The following is a 10362-nucleotide window of genomic DNA, read 5'->3' on the forward strand; positions in this document are numbered from 1 at the left end:
GATGTAGTGCCTTGATGCTGGGCCTTGGCCTTAAGGCTGCCTTAAGGCTGGATTTTAGGGCCTTGGCCTTGGCCTCGAGGCTTGAGGGCAAAAGCCTTGGCCTTGGCCTTAGCCTTGAGAGTTCAGGGCCTTGCAATTTTGAGTCAAGGCTCCTCAAGGCCCATAGATTTTTGCATTTTCAAGATAAAGCTGTTCGAAATTTTGCTGTTACCATTTTAATCGTATTACCATGGAGGAGGGAAGCACCCTATAGATTTGTGTGTTGGGCACACTTTCACTTTTGTAGCATCACATTTTGTTACCATTGTAGTAGATTTGCTGCAAAAATATTCCGTACACTTGTGGGGCTAATGAGATGATCACTTAAATTGCATATAACTATGGAATAGATCTGATTGGTTGTATATGTCTCCCTGATAAGTGCTAAAGATTTGCATGTATCTGTTTTAGATAATGCTGATATTTCTGACCATGTTGGGCCAGCAAATAAAAATTTCCCAAATCAGTTTCTTGGATCCCCCTTTTGTTACACTTGGGAGAATTGTGTGTCAATATAGAAGTAAATCATTATTTTGTTTAGTTAAACCATATTGAAGACCTGAACTTATACTTTATTAGATACAGTGCAGTCATAAAATGGTGTAGGCCTACATGTATGCGAGCATGTTGATTGCAATTAAAGAAATGTTGTTCTTCGTAACGAGCAATTCGTGATGATAAGGGCGGATCCAGGAGGGCCAAAAGGGGCCATGCCCCCCCCCCCCCCAAAAAAAAAAACCCCGAAACCCCGAAGCCCAAGCCGTAATTTTTTGACCCACTTTTTTGGGGGGGACCAAAATTTCTTCCCCCCCTCCAAAAAAAAAATTGTGTTCTGGATCCGCCCTTGCGTGATGATGTGTCACTCATGTGACTATAATTACAAATGTAGTTCTATATCAGTAGTCATTTCATAAAACAGGGCCTTGGCCTTGGCCTTGGCCTTGAGGGTTAAGCCTTGGCCTTGGCCTCGAGGCTTTAGGGTCAAAGCTTTGGCCTTGGCCTTGGCCTTGATGGTCAAAGCCTTGGCCTTGGTCTTGGCCTTGAGGGTCAAAGCCTTTGCTCCAACACTGGAAACAACAGTGTACCAGGGATCATTTTTAGGTTAATGAATGTCAATCCACATGGAAAAAATCCATTGGACATTGAATCAACTCAAACCGAAGCACAGGTTTACCGATGTATACAGTAGGGTGAATGCGCACAGTAGACGCCATGATGGACTGGTTGAAGTAATTAGTGTGTGGGGTAGAAGCAGAGTTGACATCCCCGCCATCAAACAACTGAAAAGAAGAGAAAACATTTGAAAACGCTGTGAAAATTAACTGCTTAAAAAATCTTATAAGAACGATGAAGTTACTTTTCTATTCCACTTGGGATTGGGCGTTTCACAATGCCGTGTGCGACCAAGAGTTTGCCATAGAGAGTCCACTTTTCAAGTTGGACAAAACACGGCCCGGTGGACAAAACACGGCCCATTTTAACGAGTACCAGTAGACAACTTGAGCTAATTTGTTAAAGATTGGGGCATAGCGTTCTGCCACGTTACAAAACAACACCATATTGATAAAAAGTGACAGAAAAGGGCAAACAGATACTCGAACCATACGCTCACGAAACTACTGGCCGGGCAAATTTGTCGACCATCTTCCACAATGCACTGGCAAACTCTTGGTGGCGCACTACATTGTGAAACGACCGAATTACTTCAGGCTTTGCGATGCATTTGTAGGTGGATTGTTGTTAATCAAGTAGCTCGTGTGGTGCATATTTTTTTTGAAGACACTAATCTCATTTTTTCGAAACTCACATAAAACTGGATCTAGCTCAATATCAATTAAATGATTCACGTAATTAGTGAAGGACTTATATACTGTAAGCCTATACCTTGATATCACCGTTGGTTTCCTTGATGTACTCGTAGCTAAATGAAGGTGTAGGCTTGTAAGACACCTGGAATTCTGTCACCAGATGTGAGGCCCAGACCAGTTTATTTCCTTGTGTGATGACGCCAGAAACCCTAGTCGTTTGGAGGAGATCCACCCCAATCCAACAGGACGTCAGGCTATAATGGTCACTAAAACCAAAAATTAACAAAAAACAAATCAGCGTCATCAAAAAACGGGGGCACATTAAGTTATGAGAATGGGTTTTCCCGTGAAATTACTGCATATACATTGATAACCACGTGATATGTAAACCACGCAAGTGGAGCAGATTTTACACCATTATTGTTTCAAAGATATTTTCTGCTTTCATGGTATACATAATGTATATTATAATAATTATAGCGTTTATTCACAACATGCGGGCCCTAAATTGAGAAATTAACAGAATCACTAAACAAAGCGACGCTGACGTAGTAGCGAAACGTTATTACTAAAATTATTTAAGTCGGTGAGGATCCGCTCAAGTGGCAAAAGCTTGCCACCAGCTTAGTCTTGGTCCAAGGATGAAATTGTTTTTTCGTTCCTCATATTCAGCCAATCTGATACAAAACGCCGTCAAACTGCAGCGGTGGTAGACGGTATAGTCAGAAGGATTAATCAAAGAAAAGAGCTACATTGACATTCTCAGGGTCTGAGTGTCAAACTTCCCAAGACGGAATTTGATCATCTTGTCGATAGCGCCCCAGCGCCGAGGTGGTTTAACGGCGCTTGTCAGGGATCGGGACTATTCTTGTTCCCTGAACTGACAATAAGCCAGTTTTGTATTTCAATGACCCGAGGACATTCGGGATCAACCTCGTTCCCATGGGTACGAGATCTTGCTGCGCCATCATGCCTTGCGCGATATCAAGTGTAAGGAACGCGCACGCGCCCATGGAGTCGAGGCTGCTTCGGGATAACATCGCTGATCGGGTGCGTTCGAGCATGCTACTCGTTTTAACGCGTGTATACTCCTGAGCGCACGAACGGCAGGAGTACCACCCGCGGGTTAGCAAGAGTATGCTCTCTGTCATACCGGGCATACTCCTGCACCGAGAGAAAGGCCAAAAAAAAGTCTCTGGTTTCTGGTATGGAGCTTGCCCAAAAAGTGGTGCGGCGACGCGGCTTTTGTTTTTTTACCTGATTTTTTGCTTCAAATGTCGGCTGATGACTGCAAATTTTGCCCGACTAAACTTAGTGCGAATATATGGGAGTCCAGAGAGGCCACATAAAGCTTATTCTCGACCATAACCCAATCTAAAAACACGTTAAAATTGTGCAGCAGCAGCATTCCAGTAAAAACAGTGAGTTCGGCGGTTTTGAGACATCATCTTTTATTGAAAAAAAAAAACTTTTTCATTTTGCTAACGTGCATGGCTACGGAGACGCGCGCGCAAGCATTGACACTACGCACAGGCGCGCGCGGTTAATACAATTCTTCGGATCAGCAACTTTTGATTTGAAATTAAGATCCTAGAATGCTGTTTTTCTCGGAAAATACAGCTGAAGCTGATCTGAAACTTCATCAGGTTAGTTGTTCAGTATGCTTCAAATAAACAAAATGCACAAATTACAAATGATAGATTATATCTTTAAATACACAGAAACACACATGAAATATGAACATTTAAGACAAAACATACACGGTACAATATTTAACCAGCTCCCGCTGGTTCACCCCAAAAGAAACATGGTTTCTGTCGAGGGGCTCTCAAACTGATTAAATATGACACACTAAAAACAATGTTTAATAAATCATAACTATGTAAAACTTTACAGAAATAAAACAATAAAACAAGTCCTTAAATGAATAAAACTATGAATAAAACAAAATACTGCATTGTGTCTTAAATTGAATTTATTACAGTCAGTGAGTAAAAATAATAAAATGATTTGTTATTTGTTGTAGATCAGGCAGCCTGCGTGTCTAAAAACATAAACATGGCGACACTGACAGCCCTTTTTAAAGCTCGGCTTCGTTACCGAATTCGCTTTATCACTTTCAGCTTTTAATGTTCCGATCGAATTTTCAATAAAATCACTTGCTTCATTTATCATACAGTCATCACATGCAGTTTGAAATTTCTGTAAGAAAACATTGACTAATGTTGACCTGAAATCCGAAAGTTAGGAACCCGAAAAGCACTGTTGGGCAGGCGGCGTCGAATGGAGACCACGCCGAGTTTTGGCAAATCCCGGCAACGGTCGTTAAATTCAAAAAAGCACACGACACAGCAAAACGTTCGCCCCTCGTACACGATCCGAATGCATACTTGTTGCACAAAATCGTCGTTGAATTTCAAATTTTCGAAATGCAAGCAATGAGTATATATTACCAAATCATTTTTCAAAGTTTCAATAAGCAATTAGGCAGTTCATAAAACCTGTATTAGACTCAACAATACCCGGGCCCTATCCGATTGTCGACGAAACGAAATTGGCAAACTTCGGACATTTTCGGGAAAAGGAGGCATTCTTTCCGTTTTAGTCAAGTGACGTATAGTTGTAATACAATGTATTACTAGCTGCTACCTGACCTAAGCTTCATCAGGAATAATCAGAATCTATAGAAACCAGACTTGGATCAGGACCGGCTACAGGGAAAAAAAGGGCAAATCTAGTTTTTTAGACTTAGACCCAACCCAACCTCGCAATGAACCCATGGGAACAGTGACCTATAGCATGATGCGACGTTCCAATCAAGTTTCCAAGATCATGAGACGTCCCTCAGCTAGCTCAGGGGAGGGCCGGCGCTTGTCAGGGATCGAGACCGGCTGAATGAGGGCGGAAAAGTCAAAATCCATTCTTTGACTAAGACCCAACCTCGCAATGAACCCAGGGGAACAGGTACCTACCAGTATATCGGACTCCAATACGACGGGCCATTCAGTCGTCCCATGGCGGCAGGATTAAAGACACCATCACTTGATGCTCGGATGCGCTCATCAGGAATGGTGCCGTCTTCAAGACCCAGTCGCTGACAACTATCTGATGTCAATATCAACATAAAATCATGGATGAAAACTCATCATTTGGTAACACTTTCAATAAAGACAGCATTCACTCCGAAAAGGTGCACTTGTGCTTAGAGGTAGCAAAAATGCGAAGTTTAAATTTAGTGGTCCCGGAAAACCCATGTCTTATATTTAAGAAGGACTAGTGCAGGGCCAGTCGAAAATGTGCCTGTTTGGAAGGGGCAGTTGAGAATTATAGCTCGTGCAAACAACGCACATTATTCAATGATGCTTCCACAGGTTGAACGCACACTCGCAGGTTAAACGCACACAATGTCGCCATCCCCTGGCGCTGTTATTTACCCCTACTTGACAATATGGTATCGCCCTGCAGTAAGGTTGCTCAGCCGACCGCCTACAATGGTCGCGCAGTCGACTGCACAAATAATGTGCCCGTGTAGCTACCACGTACGTGTACATACGGAAACAGGGTATGCAGTGCTATTCATCCATACTGAACAATGGTATCGCCCTACAATGCACGCGCGCGTGCCCACATCCTTTTTCCATTGTTGCGTCATATTGAGCACGCGCGCTTTAGCTTTACATGACGTAAACAATTGGAAAGAACGGCAGTGCGTGGTGTTACTGTTATGTCCTAAGCTATATACTGTCACGTTAGGACTTAGAAAATATTGGGGGGTTTTTGGCAGCTTTTTCCGAGAACCGCTGGTCCAAACCACTACAAACTTGCCACTGCACATGCTGGTATCCCGAGCAATACGGCGCCCGGTTCTGGAGATAATCGAAGTACAGACAGACAGACAGACAGACAGACAGACAGACACACACACACACCCACCCACCCAGGTTTACGTTACATACCTTGTTTGGACATTCCTTTATTTTCGTGTAGTTAAGAAATTCTGTACAAAAAATAACTTTACTTAAACTGTGAAAACTCTTTTAACCCAATTTTTTCCCTATGATTCCCTATAGTGTTTCTCTTCATTTTGCTACGGATAAACCTAACCAAAATGCCTCTAAACCTGTTTTCCAGTAAGGGCAAAACGTTATGTGGACACGGCTTAGTCCACAAAACGTTAACACAACCTGCATTATGTGGACATCTTTTGTTCACAAGTCCACATAGGGAATGTAAGACAAACTCACACGCAGTCGTGTTTTACTATACGCCTGAGGACAACCTATTGTGTTTCCCTTTGTCCCTCTAATATAACACTTTCCCATTGACTAAGCACATAACCATACGATCGAGGACCGGTTTTAACAATAGGCATCGTCGTCCGAGGATCAAAGGCCCCTTTGTGCTCCTTTTGTTGTCTGTCCTCGAGTGTAATACAATACAAGAGCGCACACACACACACAGATTCCTGGAATTATAGTAAGGATAATTATGTTCCATCAAAAAGTGCCTACATCCGACTCAGGCTGTTTATCTAAATTGATTACCATGGCGACCATGGGTATCCCACAATTTATCTTTGTACCGCTGATAAAAGTAGAGAACTCCACCAAATGTTAATGCCGATCGGACGGAACGTTCCGCAGCTAGAGCAAGAAGGTTCATCAGGTTGTGCCACCCTCCCCCCCCCCCCCGGAAAAAAAATTATGTGCTCTGTAAAAAAAAAGATGCTTCTCAGGGCATGCTGCTTATTAAGATCGTAAAATATCCGTGTTTTTCTTTACAATGAAAGTTTAATTTGCGATAACATGCCTTCTTTGGCGAAATGATCATCATTTGATGCTCCAGATGCACTGCAATGTCTTGGGCATCCTTTCCATACTAACTCCATGAACTGTGCCGTCCATTGGTGCATGTCTGCTGCATCCAGCTCCGGTGGTTGACCGAAGAAACAAACCCTCGCCTTGCTCTCCGCACAGTCCATGAATACTAGAACTATCGAATTAAGCACACAGAACACATTCACTGCAATATTCTTGGAGGTGATAATTTTGTCTTAAAATTAAGGTTAAGGAGTAAGATATTTCTATTGAAACCACACGATACAGAGACAGGAAACTTGGATTGTCGAAAACCACATTTTTTTTTTTAAACTTGGCATATCAAAGTTTCATAATCAGAGTGTAAAATTTCCTACAGATTCGGATATGACTGAGTGACCGATAATCTTGGCAATCTTCAATACTTCAACATTCATTTCATTCTGAAAATCGCAAGGATTTCCTGTACTATAATGACCGCTTATATAAATGTGTTCCCAAAACTGTAACGAGAAGGCAACCTGAGGGGGGCTTTGTGGGCACGCCGCCTCCCCCCCCCCCAGCCCGCCAGAGGCTTTGCTCCGTTCCCTTGTGCAACGGCCCCTCCCGCTCGCAATTATTTTTTTCTGCAACCAAGTATAGCCAATGACCACAATGTGCATATATATCAGTTGGTGTATCGGTGTGGTTCTCGGACTTAATTTCCCTTAAAAAATATCCTTTGGAGCCATGAGTCAGCCAAAAAATAGGAATTATTTTACAAATCAGTCAGACTTGATAAACACAATTCAAGAAAACAAATTGCTCAGACACAAACCCGCAACCTTCAGCATTGCGACCACTATCAAAGCGTGTAAGCAAGCCATAGTGAAGCCACGCTTCCCACCGTGAAATCTAACTTACAATTCACATGACATCACGCGAAATGTTGGCATGCGTTTTAGGCCTAAGGTGAATGGGCCTTATTCACGAATCGGCCATATTGAATTGAACATTAGGTAAATGGAAACAAGTTAATGTTTGATAAATTCCAGTCTGCTTTAATGAATAATTTAACATTATTTTGTAATTAAACGTTCCCTAATGTTTAAAGCCATCTTAAAAAAACAAACAAATGACACTAAAAAAAAAAAGGCTGCATTGTGCCTGCATCAAAAGTCTGGCGCCATCCCATTCAACAGTTAACAATTAATGAAATCAATAAAGGGAACTCGATAAAAATGGCCAAATCGTGAATAAGGGCCATGACTGTACTAGCCTGCAAAAAGAGAAATCTGTTGAGCAGCGGCAGTAATAGTTTAATTAATTTTAAACGAAAGGGGAAATAGCGGATTAAAAAGAATGGCCCATGCAGACTGCGGAGAAGAGCGAAACTATTTTACAGGGAAACGAGCTGTAACTCCTATTATTGTTAATCGATTCTGCATGACCCCGTGAAAAAAAGACCAAATAAAGAGAAAAAACAATACAAAACTCCTAGTTTTACAAGAAGGGGATATTTTCAAGGGGTCTTGTCGAAAAAGGGGACGATTTCACCGACTTGAGCAAACTTACCACTGATGGTTGCAAAGAATGACACAATTGCCACGAACTGCGACATGATTATTCACTTCCACAAATCTGGTCTACTAAATTTGCAGACAAAATTCGTTGGCTGTGCTCATCTACACCAACCGAGAAACAATGCTGAGTCTGTTGACATAGGTTCGCGTCAGACTGAAACTTGCTACGAGAGTTGAACAAGAGTACTGACATTTCGATGTTACATCACAGGGGTTTGGAAGGATTGCATAAACTGGTTGCATAAAGGCACTTTAAATAAAGGAGTTTTCTTGCACTGATGAATCGGTTACGACATTGCAGGAGAAAAACCAGAATCTAATCAACGTTTGAGTGCCTCGCACTCAAGTTGATCAAGACAAGTCTGTTACCAGCTTGAGTAAACCAAGCATGAAGAACGTGGCGCCATACCACTAGCAAATGAGTGAGTAAACTCAGACAAAGTACGGTATACCCTAATAATCGACAGCGGCATTGCGCCCATAGACCAATCCTGGCACGCTATCACGGAGGCCCCCCTCAGTGGCGAAATCTAGCTATTGTTCAGATAATAGGTACGTCATGGAAAAGTCGCTTTGTACAATAGCTATATACAACGCCTTCGTCTAGTAAAGGGGGACCGTGAGAGTATCATGTGCCAGGATTCGTCTATATCTTCCACATGATGATACGCGCCATAACTTATTATTACAAATACACACTATACAGGCATGCAACTGGGAAATCCAAAAAAAGAGGAAAGTAAAATATTTTCCAGACTTTGTACAGTGTTTTTCTATTTTCAATAGCACACATGGGAAGTAAAAAAAAGAGGAAATCAGCTGATCCGAGGAAAAGTTGCATGCCTGACTATATGTGTTTGATTGTAGGTTTTTTTAAAACATTGAATTTGGACGACCTCGCGTCCGGATAAAAATATTCAATTATTGAAAGACTTTGTAAGCATCTTCATCCAGCCTTTTCAAAGGAAGAATACTTTGAACTGAGAGGAAATTAGAAAAGAAGAACGGGGAAAAGAAGAAACAGAATAATTATTAAAGTCATGGAGCTCCTTTCAGTTTATACGCGGCGAAATAAACCCCTCCTTTATGCGAGTGACAAGTTGGAAGTGAAAGCGTAAAGTTAGGTCTTACTATCTAAGGTGAACGATACCCACTGAGACCAAACCTGGAAGATGACAACAAAATAACCAACTCTTCATATGCGAGAGTTGAATGACTGGCCATCAGTTTGGCTACTTCGATGCGTGCCCGATGGATGATAAGCCACATTAAGCTAATGAATGGATAGTGGTAGAAATGGCGCAATGGTTATTGGAATACGTATGATCGTAATACCAATTCTGGTATGGACTCGGTTGCGTCGTTCATCAGCAGAATGGACGCTGGTTACCTCCAACATTTTCTGATTAAGTTCGACTATCTATACCAAACAAAACCAAACTACTCCATGTACCGCGACGATACACGAGGCTTTTTTTACTGATGGGATTGTGGTAGCACTCAAAACTAATCGCTCTATTTGAGGACATGGTCTATATAGTTGCAGAAATAAAGCTCTTTGAGAAATTAAACGACTGCACAGTTGCTTGAAGCTTGCAAAATAAACGACCGAAGTCCAACGACCTCGGCAGTGTGGTACTTGATGTTGTTTTTTGAGATAAATTGAGTTCACAAAGAGGGAATGGCGGTTACCGTCAGACACTGGCACAGGCATTGATGAACTCGAAATGAAACAACACAACTTTGGAACAGAAGACGAAAGCCTTCCAGGCAGTGGCGTAACTAGGGTTAACATTCCAAGGGGGCGCCTGGGGCTGCGCACATTTTTCAAAGGGGGGAAGGGGCAACCGAAGGCAAGTGATATATAAATGGTGTGGGAGGGGCACCCAGGTAGGGGTGGGTGGGGTGGTTGGGGTCACGGAAAGCCGCTGGGGAAAGCGTGCCCCCCCCACCCCGCCCCACCCCTCCCCCACCCGTAGTAATGCCACTCCTTCAAGGATGCGACAGTCAGGCAGGGGTGAATGACATGTGGGGAAGTTGGATTAATACAGGAATGGATGGTTGATGGCAAATTAGACACGGCATGGTTGCTGACAAAACTAGCAACCAAAAGTGAAAAACAGATATTTTGCTGTC

General features: G+C 42.5%; 1 protein-coding gene across 1 annotated transcript; it reads right to left on the reverse strand.

Moving 5' to 3' along the window:
• Window positions 1-1151: 1151 nt before the first annotated feature.
• Window positions 1152-8264, reverse strand: LOC119736692 (inactive carboxypeptidase-like protein X2). Its single transcript, XM_038210707.1, has 5 exons — window positions 8219-8264; window positions 6657-6839; window positions 4820-4952; window positions 1924-2113; window positions 1152-1319 (listed from the first exon to the last, which is right to left on the reverse strand). The coding sequence occupies exons 1-5, from the start codon at window positions 8262-8264 to the stop codon at window positions 1152-1154; spliced, it is 720 nt and encodes a 239-aa protein (XP_038066635.1).
• Between the last annotated feature and the right edge of the window lie 2098 nt (window positions 8265-10362).

Source organism: Patiria miniata, unplaced genomic scaffold (assembly GCF_015706575.1).
Source record: "Patiria miniata isolate m_02_andy unplaced genomic scaffold, ASM1570657v1 HiC_scaffold_3, whole genome shotgun sequence".
Classification (NCBI taxonomy): Eukaryota; Metazoa; Echinodermata; class Asteroidea; order Valvatida; family Asterinidae; genus Patiria; species Patiria miniata.

What these genes read in the sequence shown, in the direction of transcription:
- LOC119736692 (XM_038210707.1), bottom strand. Translation starts at nt 8,264, where the DNA reads ATGTCGCAGTTCGTGGCAATTGTGTCATTCTTTGCAACCATCAGTG. An exon ending in TGATCATTTCGCCAAAGAAG is followed by an intron (nt 4,953 to 6,656) that starts GCATGTTATCGC and finishes TATTGACATCAG; the next exon opens with ATAGTTGTCAGCGACTGGGT. An exon ending in AAACCAACGGTGATATCAAG is followed by an intron (nt 1,320 to 1,923) that starts GTATAGGCTTAC and finishes TCTTCTTTTCAG; the next exon opens with TTGTTTGATGGCGGGGATGT.